Here is a 25739-nt window from a genome sequence, read left to right as displayed (position 1 = left end):
GTGCCTTGGTGTGAGTCAGAACTTCTTATATGCTCCAGAACTTACATGATACCTGGTGCTGAATTTGTGTATTTGTTCTGGGATTTCTCAGAAGTGGCCAGCTTAAACTAAACCACATCTGTGCCACTGATTCTTCGGGGTTGTCTGAGGTAGGCTGTGCTAGCAGGGTAGTTTACAAGCAAATAGAAGGAGATCTGTCTCTATAGGGACTGAAAATGATCTGTTTAGGTTGTTCTAGATGTAAAAAATATCTTTCTGTGAGCACTACTTTTATAGTAAAGGACCAGGAAGGACTGACACTGAAGTTCTTTCCTAAGAAAACTGAGTGCTGGCACAGTCACAGTATACCCTTTAAAACCTGGTGTTTTCTTAAGCTTTGTGCTCAAAACAACTCTGTGTTTATTCTTTTACAACTTTCAGTGTTGTACAGTCACTTTATGAGTTGTATCATGCAATCATTTCTTCAAGCCTTCCTTGCTTTATAGATCCTTGATTACTGTCATTGCTGTTTGTTTGAACTCTTTCAAGCTGACTTAGTCTCTATGTGCAGAGCCCAAAACTTATAAATGCCACCTCTCACAGGTTATGAACACTTGTTTTTCTTGACATAAACACAGGCTCCACTGAAGTCAGAGCCGCCTATGGCAGATCTCTCAAATGTGAGAGTTTAACTCTCGAGAGTTAACTCTCAAGATTCAGCTTATGTTTAAACCTCCTTAAAAGCCAAGAATGTATTTCGGATAATAGAAACCGGGACGGTTTTCCAAACCCAAGTAACCAGGCAGTGATTCCCGTGGAAGAACTTGCCAGTTCTTCAAATCTGTTAACTCTGTCACAGCAGGAGCGCAGAACTAATGCTTCCAAGTCATCAGAGATCAGTTCATACCACACACCATCTAGTTTCTTTAATAGTTTGCAACTATAGAGCTGCACAGGATCACACTGGCTGTGCTTGCACAGCTCTTATTTATATCAACAGCAATGATCGTCTCAGTTGTCAAGGCTGCATGAACCCACCAACCTACAGCATCAGCTCAAGCTGACCAGTGCATTGTGCAAGAAACCCCATGTATCTGTTACGGGCACGCTGTGACTCAGCGGCTAATTCTTGTGGTAGGCTTTATATAAAAGCTGTGAATCTCTTACCATGTTGCGTCACAGCAGGATTATTTTATGAAGAAACTGTGACTCCATTTCCTGGAGATAAGAGCAGGTTATCACTGCAAGAGATGGTTAACCCCATTTGGATACACAAACCGGTGAAGGTATTAACATCGGGGGGTGATGTGAAGCGAGTCTATGGGTTTGTTTAGTCAAGAAGCAAGTAAACCAAACTTAACATGCTTCTACTCCGCCTAGGATAGATACAGTTTGTTTTAATATCACAATATTCTGACAAACAGATGCAAGCAGCTGATATTTATGACTTTACAGCTAGCTGCTTTCCTTCATCATTTTATTCCTTTCGAGATGGGTCTGTCACAGTGGCTCATCTGCTCCCTTCTATTTCATTTCTGGGAAATATACATTATTATGCTTGTATCCCAGTCTAAGTGGGACTATTTTTAAGATCGAATGTGTTTAACTGTAGATCGATAGACTGTAAAATATTAATGGAAACCACTCACCCACAGACGTATCCTTCCTGAGAGAAGCTGGCAGTAGAGTTGCAGTGGATCACTCATGACTGTAACTTCAAAAAAGAGTTTCTTTTGTTAAATTTTATAGAAACAGAATAAAATTCTCAAGCTTTTTTTATGCTTGAGTCATCAAGAATATAACAGAGTAAAGCTTTTTGATTTGAGCAATAATAAAATGAAAACCCATATCAATCTTGTGTAAACCCTAGTTGACTCCAGAGGAGAAACAGAAATAAGGTATTTGCCAATATTATCCCTGTTACAAGACAGTTTGTAGAAATACTGACTGGGCTTTCAGGCTAAGGCAAGAATAGGCTTATTTTGTTACTTCTCATTAAAAAAAGAATGAATCTTTTCATTTTTTTGTTAAATGTTAATATCTTTATCATGAACTGCTCCCACTTCTTATTGTCATGCACTGTAAGCCTTATCTGGGGTTGAGCAAAGAGCAAAGGTAGCCTCATTTTGGAGTGAAACCCAGAGATTAAACAGCAAGGAGGCTTCTGAAGGCTTCACTTGATCGTAATCTAATTATAGGGATATTTAACTTTTACTACTCACAAGGATGACTTCTGCATTGGAAATTGTTGGTTTTCTTTTGTGCTTGGGTGGGTTGGCAGCTATTGGAGCTACCTTGCCGCATAATTACTGGAGAGTCTCCAGTTTACATGGCAGTGTGATCACAACGACCACGTTGTTTGAAAACCTGTGGAAGAGTTGTGCCCAAGACAGCACTGGAGTATCCAACTGCAAAGAATTTGACTCTCTGCTTGCATTGCCTGGTATGTGACTTTGTGCATGCTTGTTCATACTGCCTGAAAATTTGCCCGTAAAAAAGTATTAAGGCTTCTGATTGTTAAACTGGGAGTACTGGAGAATACCTGGCCAAGGAGGACTTCGTGGGTTGAAGTAATAGGAACCCCCTATGCGTCGGGATGTGTCAGGCACATTGAGAATGGCTATAAAATAAGGCAAATGAAATCACTTGATCAAACATTTAAAATATGGTCTAATCTCTGTTCAAGCTTCTTGTGGGAAGAACTACCAGGAGGCATCTTTTAACACATCTTCTATGACAGTTCCATGTTTATTTGGAATTACTGTATAGGGCTTCTTTTGCAGTACTCGATAGCTAATGTACTGTAGTTGGAGTTTGTGCATATAAAAATTAGAGCTAAGGAGTGGTAGTGGGGTTTTGTGTGTTGAGACTGAAAATCATAGATAATGCAAGAAATACAATGAGTATATGTTATAAATAAAGTATAAGTTATACAATGAGTGTACGTTATAAACTAATATACTTCAAGGCTTGTTAACTAATGTCTTCTTGGATGTGTTTCTAAATATCAGGATGTTTAGATCTGCTGTCCTGTAGCAGCCTTCAGCAGAATTGTGGATGGTCCTCAAATGCTCAGCTAAAGCACTATTCCATGAACAGTAAGCATGTTTATAGACAGGAAAGCTGGTTTTCATTCATCTTGAAAAACTCGGTGTGTAGATACTTATCCCAGAATAAAAATATCTTCCTGCATAGTTGAATTTACACTGGGAGGTAGCTAAACTAAATAGGTAGGAGGTTACTCATAATCTGAAGAGAGTGTAGTATAGGGTTAGCGGGCAGAAGGTCTTAAATGAACTTTCCCTCTCAGTCTGAAATGTAACTATGTTGATGATCACCCCTGACACTACCACAGCAATTCTCTGAAACTGTCTGTGCTCAGTATTTAGGGAATAATCTGCTCTTTTCACCTTTCAGTGCTATCTAATAATTGGTTTTAAAATGCCTGTGTAAATGAAGAGGAATGTAACTCTATTTAAACTTCTTAGACTCAGCAATAGCAGGATCATGCCCTTAAGTGACTGTTCATTTGGGTCATGTATAAACCACTTCAAAGGTTGGTTCATAACTTACTGCTACTGACTCTAGGCAGCATCTTGTCTTTGATGTATTTACATGGGGTGTTGTCTCTGAGAGTGTCACAGAGCTCCCATCTGTGCAGATGTGGGCAATGGGGCCACATCGGGTCAGCATCTTGGAGCTGCTGAGGAAAAAGTGGGTTTTAAAGAAATGGAGGCAGGGAGTAGGATCAGCAAAGAGTACCATGAGTGTGCTAAAGCAAAGGAGAAATAAAGGCAAGCAACAACAAGGCTCCTGAAGAACTGCAGATAACAACATGGAGCCAGCAGAACAATAAAAAACAGGGTCAGACAGAAAGTAAATGAATTGGCCATGAAAATGAATTTGTGAAGATTAAATCTGATCTGTTGAATAGGAGATCAGTTACACTGTTGAGAAGATGGCAGTGTAATTGAGGGGTACAGGCAGGGAGCGGGGGAATGGAAAAGCAGCTTGTAGAACTGTAAAGGAAAAAAAGGTTTTAGAAAGGAAACCTGGAAAAGAAGCAATTTAGAAGACACTGAACTGTAGAAAAAGTCAAGAGCACATCTGGGCAAACCAGGAAAGAGGAAGAAAGTGTGACTGGTAGCGATGAGGGCTGAGACTTCCAAGAAATGTCTGTAGAACCTGCAGGTACAGGTCAAGGCAGGGTAAAAATTATCATGGTCAGTTTAGGTGTGTTTCAAATTGCTGTTTAGAAACTTAGCTGGAATTGCTGCAGCAGAAGAGGCCAGGGATTGTCAGGAGGGTAAAAAAGAAGAAGAAACAAAAGTGTCTTTGTTAACTCTCATCAAAAGGACCATAAAGATTTTCCATAAAGGTTTCCTTATTGGCAGCTGTGCCAATGGATTGGTATGGATTTTGTGGTGTGCATGGAAAATACCAGACTTGGTTCTTTTAAACAGATTTAAAGCTTTTGCATTCAGCCAGCCATTAGCCCAAATCACAAACGTTTGAAGTAAGGGCCTTTTTAAAAGCAATACTGCGTAAGACTGAAACCATGAATGGTTTAGATACAACTAGATCAAGCATTTCATATAAAGCAATTAGTTAGCTGCCAAATGCTTTTTAAACTCTCTTCCCTCCCCAGCCCCCCAAGGTTCTATAGGTATTTCTTCCTATGGATGGATTTTGGGATCATTTCTTAAAAATAGTACTGATTGATAAACAGATTTTGGATCTATTCCAGTAAGCTCATTTTTAAGATAAAGACAACAGAAAATTGAGATGTCTGGCTTGTGAAGTAAGCTCCTAAGCCAAGGCTGTTGAGGTTATCGTATTGTGCTACTAAGAGGATATGGTATGAAATCTGTTAAAATAATACAGCTATTGGCTATTGGATATGGCATGAAATCTGTTCTGTTAAAATAATACAGATATTGGCTTGCAAGCAGTTAGCTTGAGGGTGAGCTTTTGTGTCCTGAAAAGATACAGGGAATCCCGTCTAATACTTCACCACATCTAATGCATCCCATCCCATCTAATACTGAGTCCCGAAGACCTGAAAGATGAAGTTGCTGGATTCCTGCTGCTGTGGTATGAGATCTCAGACTAGAAAGCAGCGCCGGAGTTGAGTGCTTGTCCTAACAGTATCTTCTGCAGGCAGAAATCTTGAACTTGAGGGGTCTTTTCACTTCCATTACTGTGTGGTTTTTCTCCCCCAAAAATTTAAAATTAGTGCTTAAAAAGACATTAATTCCTCGAATGATGTTATCCTTTACTTCTGTGTATTTGTCTCATGACTGCTTATTCCTGTCTTTGATAACTAATTCTTGCACGACCAATACTCTTATGCCACATAAAGCTATAAGCCCACTAAGTAAGTCTGCACGTGAACCCGTCACTTCACCTCCTGTTTCTGGGTCTGACTTTTGTTCTCTGGAGGGTTATGGGCTCATTCCATTACAGAGCTAGAGAGCAGGTTATCATGGAGGACATGGAGATGATCAGGGAGCAAGAGCTTGAATACGAGCATCAGTGATGCGACTGACACTTTTGATGCTTGGTTAGAACCACAGCATTGTTTAGATTTTAAAAGATCCTTTAAGATCACAGAGTCCAATGAAGCTAGCAGGCAAGACCTGCTGGGTTGGTGACACTTGGCATGTTTATCTCATTAGAAAGGTGCCAAAGTGCCATTTGACCGGGAACCTGCCCAATCCAGGGTGACATTTTAAAGGAGCCCAGAGTCCCTGTTTGACCTTCCTTCTTAGGCTGGTTAATAATCTGCTCACTGCTAACTCGAGCACTTTCTTTACCATTTCTCACTGGCAGTAGCAAAGCCGGCACATTTTTCCAATTCCTCTCTACTGCCAGAGCCCTGCACACCTTGGCTAAGACCCGGAGCTCAGAGGTGTCCTGTGTGCTCAGCAGTACAAGTTTAAGGAAATCACCAGGACTTCTGAGCAGGAAGCTTACTTCTGCTCCTGTAAATGACCATATATACTGCTACACATTTTCACAAGACCTACAAGATGTAAGCCTTGAAGGGCTTGCTGTAACGATGCTCCAGGTTTCACTAAACCCAAGAAGCTTTACTAAAGGCCCAAGAAGATTTACTGAGTTTATGAAGTCTAAGTGTAGTTCAACCCTGAAACCTAAAGGGCTAAACACTCCCAGGGTTTGAATGCTTCTTTGAATCAAATAACAAAGAGAAGATTCCCTCATTACTGCTTCTGTTAATTTTGTCACTCCCCTAATAACTTCTATTTTTTTCAGCACAAGATTCATTTAATTTCTGTATGGATCCTGATTTGTTTTCTCTTTTTCTTCCTTAGCTTATATTCAGGCATGCCGTGCCTTGATGATTGCTTCCATCGTTTTGGGATTCATAGCTGCAGTGTCTGAGCACAGCTGAGTGTACCTGCAGCTGCCTGGGAGGTTTGGGCACAAAGCCCTCCCTGGGGTTAATTCCTGAGTCCCCAGGATGATCCGGGAATCTCAGCTGAGTGCCTGCTTCCTCTTGGGCTTTGTTCTGTGGAACCACCACCGTACAGATCATTTGGAGAGGTGACAAGGACACTCACCGGATGAGGAGGATGATCCCAGATAAAAGTGGAATAGAGGGAGGTAGAGGCAAGAAACCGCTCAACCAAACTGGGTGTGTGATGGCCTGAGCACACCAGCCCAGGGCTTCTGTGAGCAAAGCTGCTCTCAAATGGGCAGCACAGACACCCCTGAGCCATGGCAGCAGCCGAACCACTTTCAGACACCACTGCTTGTTCACCAAGAAACAAGAGTGCCTCTGAGCTGAGATCAGACATACCCGGTTAGACTCTGCCCTGGCGAATTCATAGCTGCAGTCACTTGAATACACACTGGAGAACCAGATTATAACCTAATAAAGTTGCAATTACATGGCACCGCCTTTACATTAAAGGTCAATCCAATTTCTTATAAAGTGGGTGTGAGACTTCTTGATGGGCCCTGCACATCATAGAGTAATACATAGAATCACAGGATGGTTTGGGTTGGAAGGGACCTTAAAGCTCATCCAGCTCCAACCCCTGCCATTGCCACTCCAGCTCAAACCCCTGCCAACCTCCAACACCTTCCACTAGAGCAGGTTGCTCCAAGCCCCTGTGTCCAACCTGGCCTTGAACACTGCCAGGGATGGGGCAGCCACAGCTTCTCTGGGCACCCTGTGCCAGTGCCTCAGCATCCTCACAGGGAAGAGCTTCTGCCTAAGAGCTCATCTCAGTCTCCCCTCTGGCAGGTTAAAGCCATTCCTCTTGTCCTATCCCTACAGGCCCTTGTCAAAAACCCCTCTCCAGCTTTCCTGTAGCCCCTTTAGGCACTGGAGCTGCTCTAAGGTCTCCCCTTAAGGAGCCTTCTCTTCTCCAGGCTGCCCCAGCCCAGCTCTCTCAGCCTGGCTCCAGAGCAGAGCTGCTCCAGCCCTTGCAGCATCTCCGTGCCTCTGAGAATTGTTCTTGCTCTGAGACTTCAGCTTGCTCTGACCCCCTGGGTGGCTGGGGGCTGCCTGGCAGTGGGCAGTGCTCACTACAGTATGCAGTGCTCACCCTGGTAGAGGAATGTCAGCAGGCAGAAATGAAACGGGAGTTTTGAACCTCATGAAGCTGCTGGAAGAGAGCTGCCAGTCTTTCTGGTGGACAGGCTTGCAGATGCTGCAGCCTTCTAGCACCTTTGAGGATGAGGAGTGCATGATGTCAGATGCTCTCCTGGGCTGGTGCACGTGATGCTCATCCCTCTAGATTGTCTCGGTGACATTTCTGAGCCTTCAGAAACTGAGACCTACAGGAATGCTTCTGTCTGAGGCTACTGCTAGTGAGCCATCCTGATTTTCACTTCCCCAGGAGTGCCCTCTTTTTCTACCTTTGATGAGAGCACCTTTGATGAAAGTCACAGTTGTTTGGTGAGAGGTTTCACACTTTCCACCCACCGCTGGCATTCAGCTGAACTCTCATTTTGTAGTCAGCCGACTCCGTTCAGCACTTGGCAGCAGGGTTCGTTTAAAGTGTGACCAACAGCAAATGGAAAGCCCCAAGCAAGAAAACTGGTGTGAACAGCAATATCAGTTAGAGGAGGTTTGGGTGCATGTCCTGCACTCACTGTGTTTCCTGCCTGAGCAGCCACCTCTAGTGCACCGCAGCAGGTCCACTTTGTGCTTTCAAGTGACCTGTTTGCGCAACAAGTCCATTCAGTGCTTGTGCAGGGTGTCAAACAGGCTGTGTCCAGCTCTGCCACCAGTTCACAGAATTAGAATTACTATAACGTAAGAGACGCCAATGCAAGGTGTTTGTGCTAGCTGTGTCCTGCAGCTGCTGGTAGGGCAGCATGCCCTGATGAGGGCAGGATGTGGTCATGCATGGTAAGAGATACCTGCTTTCCTTACACCTGAACCCTCATCACTTGGAAAGCATGAGGTTGATGTTGTCCACACTTGGCTTCAGTGGAATCTGGGAAGTCTGAAAGACAGTGTGTGTGACCTATTGTAAGAGGGTTAAGCTGCACACTCAAAAGCTTGGTGAATGGAACGGGCTGCCCAGGAAAGTGGTGGAACCACTGTCCATGGAAGTGTTTAAAAACCATGTAGATGTGGCCCTTAGTGACATTGTTTAGGGTTTATGGTGTTTTTTGTTTGCCTCCAGAGAACAGGTGATGCCAGGCTATTAATTCTGATGGCAAGAAACTGTAATTAAAGCCTTCACATGACCACCAGGGCCAGTACTTCAAGGCAACACCTCTTCGGATTTAAGAGTGGCCCACAGCACCAGAACTACCAACAATAAAGTCTGGGGGGAGAGTGCAGCAACACGACACCAAACCCAAACCCTTGAAACTCTTAGCATCCTAAAACCACACACCTGAGGTCAGTTCCTGTATCATATGCATACCTGGAAAGAGCAGGTGCAGTTGTCTTCCAGCTCTGCTCATCTTCTCTTGAGCCTTCCATTACGCTTTCATGAACAACAAAACCCACTGAATAGAAGATAGTCAGTACAGCTTATCAGAAACAAGACACAGGGTCAGACCAACTGATTAATAAAGCTCTGAATAAAGAGGACACAGACAGTGGTAACCAGAAAATTAACAATTATCAGCTTTTCCACGGTGGTCTGCAAATACATTCCCTTGAGCGATCCATCAACTGAGAGTACCCCCCCCCAAAAAAAAAACCAACAGAAGATGTTTTATTGTCTCAAGTGTTGCAATACAACAAATACAGGATCTGTACAAAGGACACAATAGAGCAAGTTTAAATACAATCAGGAGAAAGAAGTCCCCATATTCACAGTCCTTGGACATCATCTTATACCAGAACCTGAACCAATTTAAAGATTCACTAAAAAAAAATCCAAAAAAAAACCCCAAACAAGCTGTTAAAAAATTTAAAGGTCTCCAGAGAGTCTGTGGGTGCATTGTCTTACAGCAGAGGTCATAGGGTATTCTGTGAAGGGTCACAATGGCATCTTATTGCCCTCAATGCTGATTTTCACTGCATGGGCCGATCTGCTTTTTTTCCTGATATCTGTGAATTTCCGCATCTGTTTGTCCAGTCGACTCACCCCTTTCTTAGAGGTCCCCTGGAACTTAAAAAATATATCATTAAATAATAAAAACTAGTAATTACCACTGAAAAAAAGCAGACATCCCAGAGGTTCAAGAGGAGTGAAGTGAAGCATGCGAGGCTAAACCTGCAGGAGGGAGCGGGTGAAGCCATTGGTTCCAAACGGTTCTGCGTGCCTTCACACATCTCCTCCCCACAAAGCGGAGAAAACGTTCCCCCAGTTTACAGGCTGCATGTATCATAGAATCACAGATCGGTTTGGGTTGGAAGGGACCTTAAAGGCCATCTCATTCCAACCCCCTGCCACAAAAACATCACACAGGAAAGCTTTCATATACATTACAGGGATTAATAACCATGTTTGTTTTGTTAGTTGTTCACATGCCAGGTGAATATACGGTTTGGAACAGTTTTGTATCTCTGTCAGCTGGAGCTCAGTGTCAGAAACAGGCTGCACCGCAGTACCTCACCTACAGGTTTCTGGGGGTCGGAGAGAGATTTTTAGGCATGAATGCACTTTAATTAAAGCAGACTGATTTGACCTATCGATTCCAAACTACAACTGATTTTAAAGGTTGCTTATTAGTACTTATAAAGCAGGAAATTCTTGGGAAAAACGAGGTTTGGGGGAAGCAAAAGGAATGCCTAAGCTGACCACACAAGCCATTAGAAGAGTTATTGCATTTTATCCCTCTATTTGAACTGCAAATGAGGAACTGAGATGACAAAGCTGTTATTTTTCACAGATTAAATACAGTGATTCTATAAAGAAATGCCACGGAAGACAAACAGCAAAGGACTTTCCAAACCACAGCCATTACTTCCTAGAAAGCAATTTCCCCTAACTAGGCAATGGAAACAGTAAGTGATGAAAATGTCACACACCTTTTAAGTTTGTGAGAAACACAAATATCCAAAACATGCTATTTAATATCTGACAAAAACCATCTATTAGAAACCAAACCTCTTACTCCCATCACTGAGGAAGGTGTGCACCTGACATACTCATTTTAAATAAACCATATTCCTAAAACTGTTCACTACTCATTGAAATTATACCTGGAATGTCACAGTGATTTTAAAGAAATTATCTATTTTTTTAAACAAGTATGAAGCTTACATTCAACTTTGTGCTAACCTCTTCCTGTCACTATCAGTTCTGTGGCAGCCCTGCTCACAGAACTGAAACGCAGACCAGAAACTGTCAAAACAATTCCCGCATGGATGCACGCCATTGATCTGTTTCCCTCCACGCTGCATTCATAGCAGGGATTGTTCTTCCCCTGCTCTGCAGAGATGTCTCACTCTGCCTCCTGCAAAACTCTTCTAAAACCTCACATCATTCAACTTCCTTGAAAGAGCAGATGTGAAAAATACCTTACTTTGGGCCCACAGACATCAGCCACAGATATCGGTATGCAGTGATGTGAGGTGCTATGCTAAAGGCCAAAATTCCTGTGTGTCAGTTCAGGTGAACCTGGAGAACCTAATTATGTCACAACAGCACTCAAAACCACACGTAGTGCAAAGCTACTTTGGAGTACAGGTATTTTCACTGATCACCTGTCATTTGGTCACCGTGAAGCTGTCGAGGCAGGCATCATGGCAGATGTTTTGTGCTGCAGCCTACTTTTTCCTGTACAGGTTACCTTTTAGGTCACAGTACAGACATAAGAGAATACATGGAGAGTTTCCAAGTTTAATGAGTTAGGGTGTACACACTCCTTTCCTGTATGTGCAAACTGCCAACAGCTGAAGCACATGCACTGTTCACACCTCCCTTGAGGGATACCTCTCAAACTTGGGGAAGGCAGAGTGTCATGGCTACAGGGGCATCCTGTTGCCTTCAATGCTGAACTTGATGGCCCGATGCACTTTGCTGAGTCGTTTCTGTTCAGCAAACCGTCTCTTGTGCTTTTCCAAGCGACTAATACCTCTCTTAATAGTCCCGGGCTAGAAACAATATCTCAATTAATGCACAAAAGGAGAGAGAACAGCAGAAAGCACAGTAATTATTACTTCTTCCATTTATGTGTGTTCTACCATGTACTCCCCTTTGAAATTAAACCGTACAAGGTAGACGGATGAACCAAATAAAGCAAAGCAAAGGCCTCTACTGAATCTGTTAATGTTTACCAAAACCTCAAAGCTTTCCCAAAAGGGAATATCATCGGAAGAACATGATACAAAAACTGGGAGAGGTATCAAAATATCGGCGACACAAAACTGAAGCTTTAGTTCAAACTGCTCTAAAACCAGAGTCCTGTAATCAGATTCTCACGCTAGAGAGAAACTCTAGAAGTGCCAACATGAAAATCTCTTTTTGGTTAGAGAATCAAAGACACTTTCACGTGGGTATCTGGTGAGCTGAAAACAGCCCACTTGATAGCAGGACTTACTACTCAGAAGAGGCACTTAAAACAACTACTGAACTGTACAGTAACCATGGCAGTAAGATGACAGATTCCCAGGCTTAGTCAGAGACAGCTTAGGCACAGAGTGACAAGGAGAGTGCCAATGCTTACCCTGGAGGACTCCATCTCCACATTCCACTTTGGCCTGACGACATAGTCCTTGTTGGAGGGCATTGGCACCCTTGCACGGGCACAGAACCCGGGATCACCGGGTCTAAGAGCCCTGCAGAAAAAGATGCGAGTGTTAAAGAAACAAATCTTACATGGGAAGAATTACGAGCAATACAGCAAGTTCTACCTCTGAAACACAACACACAAGCAGTGTCTCTAAAGCCTCAAAACAAACTGCAGATAAGTACCACCAAAATACTTCTCTTTTAACAATAAACAAACAAACAAACAAATAAATAAAACCTACTTTTCCTCTCCAGTGAGCACTTTTTCCAGGTCCCTGCGGGGAGTCTGACCACCAGAGCTGCAAGAAAAGTATTTTATAGGCATTTATACATAAAGAAAAACAGTGATTTAAAAAGACAGTTAAGTGTGGTAGAAAAAAAGACAGGGGTCGAAACTTGTTATCCTTTTATTTCCCCAGTATTTACACACCGCTTTGATTTTCTTGATAGAATCTTAGGCAGAAAGGATTTCATGTTTCTGCCTGCTACTCCTACCTGCTCAACCTCCTTCGCTGTGGCATCTGCTCCAAATCTCTCTGCTCCCTCTCTTCTCTTGTCATGCCTTTGTAGTTTGAGGTAAGGCCAAAGATGGGTCGAGACCATTCATCTATTAAAAAGAATAAAACTTGTTAAACACTAGGCCACCAAAGTTTACCTCCAAGCCACTCTGGTGCCCAAGTACAGCTTTCAAAGTTTATGGCAAGTATTTATGCTTCCTTTCTAACAAATACTGATTGCTGAGCCCTTAATATTTCAGTGATATCCAGCCATGTGGACAGTAAGAAAGAGCCTTCATCTATAAATTCTCCTGCTGTTGCCTGCTCTTTAAGAATCTATCCGAGCACTGAGAATCCTGAAGTGTCAGGAACCCCTGCACGCCACAGCAAACGCTATTTTAGAAATATGCAAAATAGTTCCTGAAGAACACAAGTTTATATTCAGTTTGCAGTCCTTCAGGACAGGATGCACTACACATGCACTACAGCTGTTCAAGAAGTAACCTTTCTGTCACCCAATATCTCTCTGAAGTCTATAAGAACAAAAAGTCTTCTGGCAGCACCTTCGTACTTTTCTAGCTCCTACATGAGGTTTGGAGAACTAGCCAAGAGAGAGCCTGGACAAAATAAATGCCATCCTCTGGTTCAAAACAAGAACGAAACAAACGGGGAAAAAAGGGCGTGCAGAATTTAATGTAACAGCATTTGTTAAGAGCCCTACAAACAAAGCAATGAAACAGATTAGTGAGACTCTTGTATTGCAGAATTAGTTTTACTACAGATGGTAACAAAACCCATGCAACAGAAAGACTGATGCAGAAATAAAATCATGATACAAGGCAAAGGGAGGTTTACATACTGATTAGCTTCCCTGCCATATCCTTGTTAGGTCTCGACTCTTTGGGGTGTTTGTAGAGGTACATCACAGCTCGTCCAATGCCACTGTGCTTCAGGGTCTCTTGGCTCACACTGGGCAGCTGCAAGATAAAAGTCAGAAAACAGCAAGAAATTATGTCTGAACATTAATGGTGTCGTTGCACTTTGCAAACACAGACTAAAAGCCACCTTCACAATAAGCTTGAAAAAGCCAGCATTTTTCACTAGGAATGGGTTAAAGAACCAAACACAAAACCCAAGAAATTTGCCATAACATTACTGGGCTTTATACATAAAATCAAGTAGGTTTCCAGAATTACTTGCTCCAAATGCTCTTTTGCTTATATTACACAAAAATTCAGTTACGGCCTTCAAAGCACTTTTATAAAGACACAGCATTTAATAAAGATAAAAACTTACATGGAAAAAGCATTCAAGCAAGCAGCTTAGCTACAAAGGCTAAAAGTCTACACTGAGTATGATGGGCTTTCTAGTGCACTGCACACTTTAAGAAGCCAGAGAACAGAACCGACCACGAGAGAATAAAACTCAGGGACAGCAAATGATTGTTCACTAAACTGTACATATAAACCTGAAACAGGGAGGGCCAAATAATCTAAACTCAGGCAGAACTCCTGCAAATTCCTAGCAAGGAGAAATGTATTTCTAGAGCATCAGTCACATAAAGCCAGTTAGTGGTGTTGCAAGGAACATTTCGTTTCTACTTCACTATTAAGACTATGCCACGCTTATTTTATGAACACAAAAAAGACAAATTCAAATGACCCACCACAATGAATGAGCACCGAGAACATATCAAGAAACTAAAAATGCCATAGCACGTTACCCCCCAAGAGAGGGCAGGGAACTTAATGTGGGTAGCTCACCTGAGACTCTCAGAAATGTCTTCTGGCCTGCTGGTAGCAGAGCTATTTGCATTGTGGTGAACATGGGTAACATTTCCGTAACAACCATTAGGTGCCTGAAGTTGCCTAGTCAAATTTTTATTGGGCCTAGTCAAATCTTGTTTTGTGCTAGACAGCACGTCTACAATCTCACACCCATTAAAATGATGCAACTTTTAAAGAAACATCTATTTTGCAGTTTGCTTCCTTGTGTATTTCCCTGCACAATACACTGGTAGCAGCTACAGTACATTTATCATAGAATCACAGAACCAGCTAGGTTGGAAAAGACCTTTAGGATCAGCAAGTATTTTCCTAAAGCACACAACTGTAACATCATGGAGAAGCCACAAAAGAAGTATGGTTAAAAGTCAGTTTCAAACCTCTTGCAGGATCTTCAGAAGCTCCTCTCGTATCTTTAATGCTGGCAGACTTCGGTCTGGAAGGGGAGAAAGCCACTCTTTGATGGCAGACATAACACCACTATCGATGAAAGTTTCTTTGAGGTCCTGCCTAGGAAATTTCAAATAAAGAGAAGCCAGAAAGTCATGTAACACATCAAACTCTTAAGATGTGATGTTCCTTCAGCACGACTGTGCCCTTGAGTTTGTTTCATGTTAAATTAACAGGTAAAATTACACAGAATTTTAGGTTTTTGAGGCCACCTCACTGCAGCATTTACTGAGAAACAGAAATGTTTCACTGCATGCTTAGTACAACCGCAGTGTCACTCCCTGAATTCTACCAAATTCCCAATATTCCCCAAGACGATAATTAACTGGGAGAATGACAACTCACTTTTTAAGATGCATAACTACAGTTGGTAGCAAAGTTAATTTCTTTAGTGCTGGTTTCTTTTGTGTATTCAGCTGTCGATCCTCCTGTGAGGAGTTAAAGAATCAGCAGAAGTTAATCGAAAGAAGAAATCAGCAACTCTCATAGTTAATTATTTACAGGAAAGAGATTAGCCCATTAAATGAGAAGTGCAACTTCAGCACGACTGCACTAACTTTGTGGCCTGCTCCAACTTCCCACAGCCCCAAAACACATTATATTAAGACTCCTGCTTAAAAAAGGGTCCCCACCTTAGTCAACATTCTCCTTAAAAACATCATATTTGGAGATTCTCTTTAAAATTAATTATTTCTCTTTTTTCCCTTAGTTCACAATTTAGGTTGATTGCAGTAAACTGGACAAGTCCTCCACGCTAGCTATGCACAAATAACCTAGAAACTTGGTTAGTAAAAGTCTAACCTGAACAACAGAAAAACAGCTAACCAGAACACTGCGATGCAAGAAAATATCTATTCACTTCAGCTAAGAATGTAATTGGATAACGCAGAGGTTTACCATGAAGCATGGTGCACGTAACACGAAAGCACACAAGCGTGCATCATGTGCTAAAACAAAGTCTGGGTTTCAAAGTGACTATCATCCAAGGACATAATGTCACTATCTGTCCAGTACTTCGGTTCCCCTACCAGAGACCCATTACAATCAACAGATTTCCTGTAGAATGGAACTGGATTTTGCGGTGTCTTTGGAGCCTAGATAACTCACCTCAGCAGCTTCATTCATCTTCACAATCATAGCACTGACTACATCATCCGCATCGCTAATGAAAGTTCCACCATCACGATTTCGTCTACGCTTGCCACTCATACTCTTCTTTCGCTGCAGCATCATGTCAAAATCTGACATGAAGTCCATACTGAAATGCAAGAAGAGTTTGCCGATGGTCAGAAAAGGGTTGATCTTTCTGTCTTTGTAAGAAATAATGTTGTACTTCTGTAGCCAACTTTTCAAAACTTCTCCAATGAATCTGAAAGCATTATGTCTCAATGTCCCTGAAAGATAATTAGTTATCCTCGGTATACAAACTGGGAAACTAGCAAACGGCTTCAGTGGCTCCAAGATGCCCTCAGAAGTCTGCAAGACCTGGATGAAATAGCGAATGACATGCATACATGTAATATCCAGGGTTCAAAATGTGCCAAAGCTGTCACTGAAGCTGACAGGGATTTTGCTTTCCTACACCTGCAATACACTGCACTGATGCTACTGAAACAGACGGAAAGGAAAACAGGAGACACGCTGATGGCAAGTCTTGCCATACCTTACCCCTTACACCAGCAGAGAAACACGCTTGACTCCAATGTTGTACTGTCAGAAGTAGAATTAGATGCTTGTTTGATTAGGCATTAATTTCACTCAGGTTTTGATGTCAACCATCAAATACTGTTCTCTGAAGCAGCAGCATAGGTAACCTGCTTTGGACTGTCAAGTGACCAAACTACTAGTTGAGAGAGAACCTTCTGACATAGTTTCTGAGAACACACTTTATGTAGAAACATAGACCCATGCCTTTCTAAACCACAAAGTCTAGCCAGCCTTTGAAAGAAACCTTTCACTAAAATCTTGCATTTGTTACTAGCAAAGGAGTACATAACATATTGACTCACTGCTTCCCTCTTTTGATGTTATCATCAGAGTCTGATTCATCTGCTGTTTCCTTCATGTCTGCATCACCCTTTTCTTCCTCCAAATCTTCCTGGTTAAAACCCTGATGGGTAAAGACAGTGAAAATCAGCGTATAGATTAAGACTGAGCATCTAGTCAGGCACCCTGACACCAATACTCAAAAAGCTTCAGACAAGCATGCAGAAGATCTAGAAGAGGAACACAGGCTTCCTCATTCCACCTGTGACTTTCACAACAATAACTCTCCAAACATAACATTTGTAAATGTTATTTAACCCAATGACTACCTCATTGAGTCCAGCAGGTACAAAGCTGCTCTTGCGATACAGCATACACATTCTCATGAAGATTAGGTCTAGCAAGTGAACACAAGACATCTACAGTAACACTTACTGTAAATTCCTCTTCTTCCTCATCACCAGATTCTCCAAAAATATCTGCAATCAGGTTCCTGTGAAGGTAACAGCAACATTTATCTATTTAGACTGCAACATAAGATGTGCATTTTCTGCAACATTTCTGATGACTGTGTGGAGATCCACCTTTCATTCTACCACCTACTACTGACATTCCTCTTGACACAACCAATGAGGGTGGACAATCATTCTCAGGTTGGGATTCATCCATTCTCCATTCACAATCAGTCTTACTATCTGCAACCCTGAAGGAATTCATATCCCCAGAAGCACTTACTCTTGTTCATTTCCAGATTCACTGTCACTGCCAAATAGATCTTTCTCCTCTTTTTTCTTCCCAGCATTCTCTTTTCTTTCTTCTTCTTCTTCTTCCTCACTATCTGATATAATATTTTTCTTCCTTTTGTCAGATTTCTCTGAAGCAGCATCACTATCTGATTCTTCAACATCAGAAAGGATTCGTACTTTTTTTGCAGCTGCCAACAGAAAGGATCATTACTACATGTTCTAGGAACAGAGGTGACAACTGGTACTCTCCAAAACTATTCTCTCAAATTTGATTTGGACAAGAAGGAAGCTCATCAGCATTCCAACACAAAAGCATTGCCATCTCTTAACAAACATATCCATTCTAAAATGTTTCATTTCATCAGTAACTGCAGTTTCTATATACCACACCTATCCACAAAAACTTGTCATTTCAAAACTGACTCTCATCCCCACTATATGAATGGAAAACAAACCCAAACCAAACGTACCTAAAAAACACAGGAAAAGATTACTAGAGAAAGAGTAGAGTCTCTAACACAGTAGAGAAACAACTAACAGAAATGATCAACAGATGCCAGTACAAAGCAAGATCACTGCAGCCTTACTTCTGTTAGACCTACTTAACTACTCAAAAGCATTAGATACACATTCACACAGAAATGCAGTTAGAACAATAGCCTCTACAAATGAAGCCATGCTCTAACCCCAAGTTTCCTTTATGGTTTATCTATTTATATAAATCTATATTAATCTTAAATGCTTTCTTCACATAAAACCAATGATTTACCTCTAACATGCTACTTGTCACATCACATTTCTATTTTCACACTATAGTTCCTTACGTGTTTTCTCATCATCCTCACTGTCAGAAAGGATAGCGGTTTTCCTCTTCACCGTCTTCTCCTCCTCTTTCTCTTCTTCATCGCTGTCAGATATTTTTCGTCTCTTAGGAGCTTCCTCTTCACTGTCAGAGCCCTGAAATCCTTCCCTTATGTGTTCGTTATCTGAATGATGAGAATCATTCTGCACCTCCTCCTTCCTGTCCTCCGCATCACTATCCTCCGATTCTATTTCTTGTTTGTGTCTGGAAACATCCTCGCTCTCCGAATCACTAGCCGGCTGTTTGCGGAGCTCCTCACTCTCTGAATCACTGGCCTGCTGCTTGTGGAGCTCCTCGCTCTCCGAGTCACTGGCTGGCTGCTTCTGCAGCTCCTCGCTGTCCGAGTCGCTGGCCGGCTGCTTGTGTGATTCCTCATTTTCAAAGTCACTACTGTGATCCCTGGGAGGCTCTCCATTTTCAGAGTCACTTGCTCGATGATTTAAGGCATCTTCATTTTCAGAGTCACTTATATGCCGATTTGGACGGTCCTCAGTGTCAGAATCACTGTCTTTCCCTCCATGAGCTGCTTCATTGTCCGAATCACTTACATTGTGATTTGGAGGCTCTTCGTTATCTGAGTCACTGTCTTTTTGCCTCGGGATATCTTCATTTTCAGAGTCTGTCATATGTGGCTCTCCCATTCGCCCATCGTCTTCTCCATCACTGTGCTCATTCTGAAAGAGAAAAATAATCTCAGGCAACTAAGCAAAAAAAACCTTCTGTATACAAAAAACGTTCTGAATTTTTGCTTGTCCTTCCTCCAATTTCATTACCCAAGGTACTACAAAGTAAGGTATTTTCTACACGGAAATAATCATGAGACAATTTGCATCAAAGCACTGTCTAATACTTCAGATCAAGAAAAATCAGTTAGGCTGTCCACTCTGCAGCTCAAGCATATGTTGAGAATGGTTAACAGAATTTAAAGAACACTCAGGCAAACGTGTCTACGAAGAATCCAGTTCCTCGAGGGTAAATGCCTAGTGCTTTTATTTTAAAAAGTCAGGCCTTCGAAGTTGTTTAGTCCAAATCCCCCATAATGAGGCAAGAAACAGGATGTCCCACTTGTCATTTTAGATCTCAAAATGGACGATTTTGTACAAATTACATTTTACTGAAACTGCACACGTATTGCTTTCCAAGTGAAGCTCAAAAGAGCTTGCGTCCTTTCCTTCTTTGACAAGGAAACTTATTTAAGAAAGTGTCAAGATCAAAAGCCTACCAAAAAAAGAACACTTTTAGTCAGACCTTCCAGAGGTTAACTGTTAACTAGTTTTGTGTTTCAATGCTGTTTCAAAGACAGAAAGAACAGATTCAATGTTTCTCCCCATTAAGCTGCTAGCTCCTGTGCCTGTTCAGACACCTGAGATAACCTATGCACAAACACAGCAGTCTTAAAACTCCACAATTTAAACGCAATCCTGTAAGTCTTTTACTACACAAAAAAAATACTAAGCCAACATTCCATTCCTGGAAAAATCTTCCACAAGCCACCTGTCAATATCATTATTGACAATGTCTTGTTTTATTTTTCCTGCAACATCTAATTTCTATGTGGGGAAGAAAAAAATAAGATCTCAATTGCATCTACCTGAGAAAACATATTTTGACTCTCGGAACACTTGTTTCATTAACTCAGTACACCTCTCACAGTCACAATAATCCCACTTGCAACTGAAAAGAACAATACTGTAAAAGAAACTTCCTTTCTACATGCTCAACTCCACTCTTCAATCAGGCTTTCCTCAGGGGTGATTTTGTTTCAGTTATAGACTCCTTCCACTAGCATATTTGCAAACTGAGTATTTACTGTCCTAGGAGCTACTTAAAGACCTGCATGCCCTGGAGCTTCTCAGTCTTTTTTGTCAGCAATTTAATTTCCTTGGAAAGATGGACAAGCTACTTATATTTTCTATTGTCAGAGCCATACAAAATAATGCAGGTGTATCCAGCCTACAACAAGTAATACTATTGATCTTTAAAAGGTATGATTAAGAAGAGATTTTAAACAAAATAAATTTCAATTGCTTTTAGAACTACTCCCTCCAGAATTACATTAAGTGTTAAATAACATGGCTTTTTAACATTTTGGACCTTAGGCATTTATTCCCTTGGTTGGCACTCAATAAAGTAGTAACTTCTAAAGAAGCGCAAAATCACGAACAGAAAAGTTATTGCACAATGGGAAAAAATACAGACTACAGAATTTAAAACATGCACTTCAAATACAGCTTCACTATTTCTGTGTTACTTAATGCTGGCTACAAAACAGCTGCTGTGACAATCTGAGCAAGTTCTCTCTACTGCTTGCCCCTGTCTCTAAAGTAATGTTAGTATTTTAAATCATGCTGGTGCTACTATTCAGTATTTCTCATTCTTCTTACAGAAAGGAAACATGGTTCTGTTAAAGCCTGAATGTGAAATTGTAAAGAATTGAAGACTAAGGAATTACAGAACTGAGGATGGCCACACACACACACTCATCTGCTCTCAGCTTGTTATGAGATTTACTTTTTCCTTACCAAAATATTAATGCAATGGCCCTCTGCTGCCCAGTACCTCTCACATAAACTAACCACATGTGTATGTGATGTATTTTCTCTGACTGTGTTATTTAAAGAAAAGTGCAGTTGCAAAGAAAACAGGCAACAGATTTGACAGCAGTTTTACAGGTCAGGTCATTGAGAAGTACTGAAATGCAGAAGTCTACACTGAAAGTTATATTTATAATAACATGAATTCTTTAATCCTTATTCTCCTACCATATAATTTTTGGTGGGTTGGTCTGTCATGTCTTGATTTCAGATGGCTAATGCTGATAATTATGTCAGCAGTACTAAGGGATTTAACTAAACGAAACCAAGGAAAACAACACAAATACTCTTGTTTAAACCATAAGGCTCATCACCTTCCAGACTGCCAGTCCAGAAAGTCTTCAACAAACAGGTAAACAAAACTAAAACAATAACTGGAACTCATAATGATTCTTAAATGCTCCTAAGGTCAGAAGAGTGGCTGCAGGTTATATATCCTCCTATGCAAAATGTATTACTAAATTAGGAAATTCCAATGCAAAATGCTTCATAAAGAAGTCATTACAATAATACAACATTATTACTGAAGCAGTTCACAACACGATCTCTAATCTGTTACTGCAAACTGACAACCACCCCTGAGAACGAAGATGGTTGAGGATGGAGAGCAGGCATGCATCCTAATAAGCTCACACTGTGATTACACACTGCTCTGCACCACAGAATCCCAGTGGTTGCAGCAGCTGAACTCTGCTGTGATACAATCACCTATAGAAGAACTACTTAGATGATACAGGTGCCCCTACACAGACTTGGCAGAAAGCACCATCTACTCTAGTCCCAAGTATGGAAAGCTCAACCAGAGCTAACCCAAAAAGCACAGTTATATTGATCAAGTCAGTGCACCCTCCAGAAAGGTGACACACACTACCTCAGACTCAGCACATAAACGTAACTGAGCACCTTCTAAAGCAGAGCTGACTTGCTCAGAGCCTATACAGAACAGACAGGTCCTGTCCACAGTCATCAGTGCAAAGGTCTTCTGAATACAATTAATGAAGCTCTGAAGGTTTTGGAATTTCCTTGATATAAAAAGTACATGCAACTTTACAGTAAGAGGACTTAAATTCTGCAGGATAGTCTTACGCCCCTTATTTTTTTACTAGTTCGTCTCTAAAAAGATGCTCTCAAAGAACTCAAGGATGTCATTTTGCAGTTTTCTAGTTTTCCAAATACTTAATTAAAATAAAAGATCAGACATCCCCAAAAAATAAGTAGGTCTCAGGTAATTGCTACTGCATTTTTCTCTAATTCCTTTGCTTTCTTTTCTTCCTCCTCTTTATCTATAAACATTTTAATTGAGATGTCCTTTTATTTTTTTAACTGAAAGAATTCTATAACATGAGGCTTTAGTACAGTATAAAGTCAAGAACATAAAAATCAAATTTACAGTGTTACTTTTCTAAACAAAAATTTCAGTTAGCAAGTAGTTTATATGATCAACATGCAGCCACTTTAAAGAGGTACTACTTTGACACTTTACGAAGTTGAACAGAACTGACCCATCCGCTACAACCTCATGAATGCTAATTGTTAAACTAAAGGCATACATAACCACCACAGGCAGATCAGCAAGTTTATCTTGTTTTCATAAATGTAGGTTTCTTAACAGTCACAGTCAAACCATAACTTAATTCATGAAGACAGCAACGACTTGGTGAAAGCATAAGGTTCTAAGTCATTAAAGATTTCCGTATGAGCCTGACTTGTAGAAACACTGTAAACATGATTTCATATTCATTACTGTACTAAACCTACGTGTTATCTAATTCTATTTGTCTAAAGCAGAACTGGTAAGGACATCAAGAAAAACATTTATAGATAAAAGTGGGATTGGGGGAAGGAAAGCCAGAAAAGAATTGTGGAAAAGAAAAACCCACATACCTGAGACCTACATAAGTAATTCCTCAGGATTCCCTTTTTCTTTAAAGTTAAGAACCTGAAAAAAAAGTTCGAAAGTTTAAAACTTCAGTTCTTTACATCCCAGTTCTAAATTAGAGACGAAATAGTAATTAAATAGACTTAACTGATTAGGCTGTCTCAAAGGTTTTACTACCTTTGAGTGTCATTCCTCCCACATATTCCTAAAGATGAAGGAAATAAGAGGATGAGAGAATATTTAGGGTAAATAGGATGATAAATCACTGAAAGCTACTCATTTCAGTGACAGCTGCTCCACATTACTGCATTTTGAATTTGATGTAGGGAAAATTAAGTATGTAAGACTTCATAATAAACCAAAATACTCAAATGCTTATGATCAAAACTGAATGAAATAAAGCACTAAGGTTTGAAGGCTCACATTTACTATTGGATAGAAAGGTATTTTAGTTTGGGGTTTTATTCTGATTATATGACATTTTTTTATAGCATCTCTGGAGTATTTTATCTCCATAGAAATAGTCAACAGCCATCACAGAATGAAGTCCTTAAAATAATGCAGGCACATCAAGAAGATCATTTAAAACTGGTAACAGGTACTTTCTGCTTACTTAAATCTGAAAAAGACATGCTGAAGATGAAAGTAACAGTCAGCTCCCTGGTCTTCAGATCAGATTTCCAGCTACTCTGCCATAGTAAGTAAAATTAAAATCCCAGAGGAGTAGAGAAAAGTAAAGAACAATGACCAAGTTTTCATACACAACAGAAAAAGCTTAATACTACTGAAGCAGCAACATAATTCTCCATGCACTCATTGCCTTTTTCCATTAAAACAGGATTACTAAATCCATTTGAAAGACAGTTGTTCCTCCCATGCTGAAAAACATTTTCTCTCACACCAAAATCCTGATTGTCACAAGAAGAAATGCTGCCTCCCACCAAATCAATTTCTTCCACCTTTAAAAAAAAAGGACCTCCAAACCTGCTTTACACTCAATCATAGAATGGTTTGGGTCAGAAAGGACCTTAAGATCACCAAGTTCCAATCCCCCTGCCATGGGCAGGGGCACCTCACACTAAACCATGCCACCCAAGGCTCTGTCCAACCTGGCCCTGAACACCACCAGGGATGGAGCATTCACAACTTCCCTGGGCAACCCATTCTAGTGCCTCACCACCCTTACAGTAAAGAATTTCCTCCTCATATCTAATCTAAACTTTCCCTGTTTAAGTTTGAACCCGTTACCCCTTGTCCTGTCACTACAGTCCCTGATGAAGAGTCCCTCCCCAGCATCCTCATAGGCCCCCTTCAGGTCCCGGAAGGCTGCTATGAGGTCTCCACGCAGCCTTCTCTTCTCCAGGCTGAACGCATCCTCATACAGCTCATAAACCATTGCTTAGAATTTCAAACCCAAAAAGTTAATCTTCTTGCAACTGAATATAACAATATGAAACAACACAGTGAATGCTATTACAGCAATCGAAAAGAAAAATAAAAAGACTCCATCCTACATCTTGGCCAAGAGACTACATGACGCATTTCTTCATGGAGGTTAACTTCTGTCAGACAGGACCCTTAAGAACAACTGAATAAACACATAAGTCTTAATTAGGAGAAAATGCCTCTTTAAACAACAACAACAAGAAATTAATTTATAAAAGGAAAATCTTCATCTAGACAAAGTTCCAGCAGTACCTCTGAATGGTGCCCTACACTTCCATTCTCAGATGCAGAATGCTGCTCATTTGCTTCCTCTTCCACATCAGATCCTGAATCTCGTTCGTCTTGCACTGGAGTAGCTCCACCATCATCTACTCCGAAGTTAAAAAAGAAAAATAAACCTCAGTGACATCTTTCAGTGTTTAAAAGAACACTCCCAGTGATGATGAACAGGCAGCGCTACAGTCAGACTCTGGTTCTATCAGTCTCTTGTTCTCTAATACACGGAAATAGAGGCTATTTACTGGGAAGGTTTGGCACAAACCTACCACAGAAGTCCCCCTCAAAATATCACAAAACCACTCAGAACACGCACGCCAGCAGCGACTGACCAAAACACCGAACTAATACCAAGGCTGTGGTGCGATTACGACAGCGGTCCCGGCACCCCGATGTCACCCGGCCCCTCCAAAGCCAACTGCACACTACCGCCGGGGCGGAAGCGGCCCGGTCCGCCGCATCCTCCGTGGGGCGGCCGCCGAGCCGGGGTACCGGGCACGGCTCCGCCACCTCTAACGCCACACCACGGTGAGCGCAAACGGCAGCGACAGCCGGGGCAGGCGGATATCCCCGCGGTGCTCGCCGTGCACAGCACCCTCCCTCCCAGGGCCCAGCGCCCCGGGCGTCTCTCCCGCGGAAGACGCTCCCGCACCGCTACCTGACTGGTCCCCGCCGTAGTACTCGCTCTCCATGGCGGGCCGCGGGCCCAGCCTCCCCGCCTCGGCCCCGCGGGCTGGCGGTGGGGCGAAGCCCCCAGCGCAGCGCTCGCCGCTAGGACCCGCCGCCGCCTTCAGCCGCCTTCCACCGCTCGCCGAGCCACAGGCCCAAGATGGCGCCTCTCCGCCGAACGGCCGGCGACCGCCGCTGCGCCTGCGCGAGGAACGGCCGTCCCCCTTCCCCGCGCGACCCTGGGGCGGAGGGAGGATCTCGCGAGGCTTCAGCGGAGACTGGGCGCCAGGGGGCACGCACGCTGTTACCTGCTTTATTATAGGGTGTGATTGCCTGCAGCAAACAGGAAGGATGGGGTTTTTCCAGCCCCTAACCATGTTTTTGCGTTGTTTTCG

The 25739-nt window shown here is 41.9% G+C and overlaps 1 protein-coding gene across 5 annotated transcripts; it reads right to left on the bottom strand.

Annotated features, from left to right (window-relative positions):
- Positions 1-9018: 9018 nt before the first annotated feature.
- IWS1 (interacts with SUPT6H, CTD assembly factor 1) lies at positions 9019-25530 on the bottom strand. 5 transcript variants are annotated; one of them, XM_080623409.1, is made up of 15 exons: positions 25334-25530; positions 24652-24767; positions 18443-19154; positions 17608-17806; positions 17308-17365; positions 16896-16996; positions 15994-16144; positions 15232-15314; positions 14817-14946; positions 13512-13629; positions 12651-12762; positions 12398-12454; positions 12091-12202; positions 11358-11518; positions 9450-9587 (listed from the first exon to the last, which is right to left on the bottom strand). In XM_080623409.1, the coding sequence occupies exons 1-14, from the start codon at positions 25365-25367 to the stop codon at positions 11390-11392; spliced, it is 2112 nt and encodes a 703-aa protein (XP_080479535.1). In that variant the 5' UTR covers positions 25368-25530; the 3' UTR covers positions 9450-9587; positions 11358-11389. The 5 variants fall into 5 exon arrangements, with proteins under 5 accessions (XP_080479534.1, XP_080479536.1, XP_080479537.1 ...); XM_080623408.1 differs by lacking the exon at positions 11358-11518 and having other exon boundaries at positions 9019-9587; XM_080623410.1 differs by lacking the exon at positions 11358-11518 and having other exon boundaries at positions 9019-9581.
- Between the last annotated feature and the right edge of the window lie 209 nt (positions 25531-25739).

Source organism: Psittacula echo (genome assembly GCF_963264785.1).
Source record: "Psittacula echo genome assembly, chromosome: 7".
NCBI classification, from domain to species: Eukaryota; Metazoa; Chordata; class Aves; order Psittaciformes; family Psittacidae; genus Psittacula; species Psittacula echo.
Note: the sequence above shows the minus strand (reverse complement) of the source record. Positions and strands in the feature narration are given on the sequence as shown.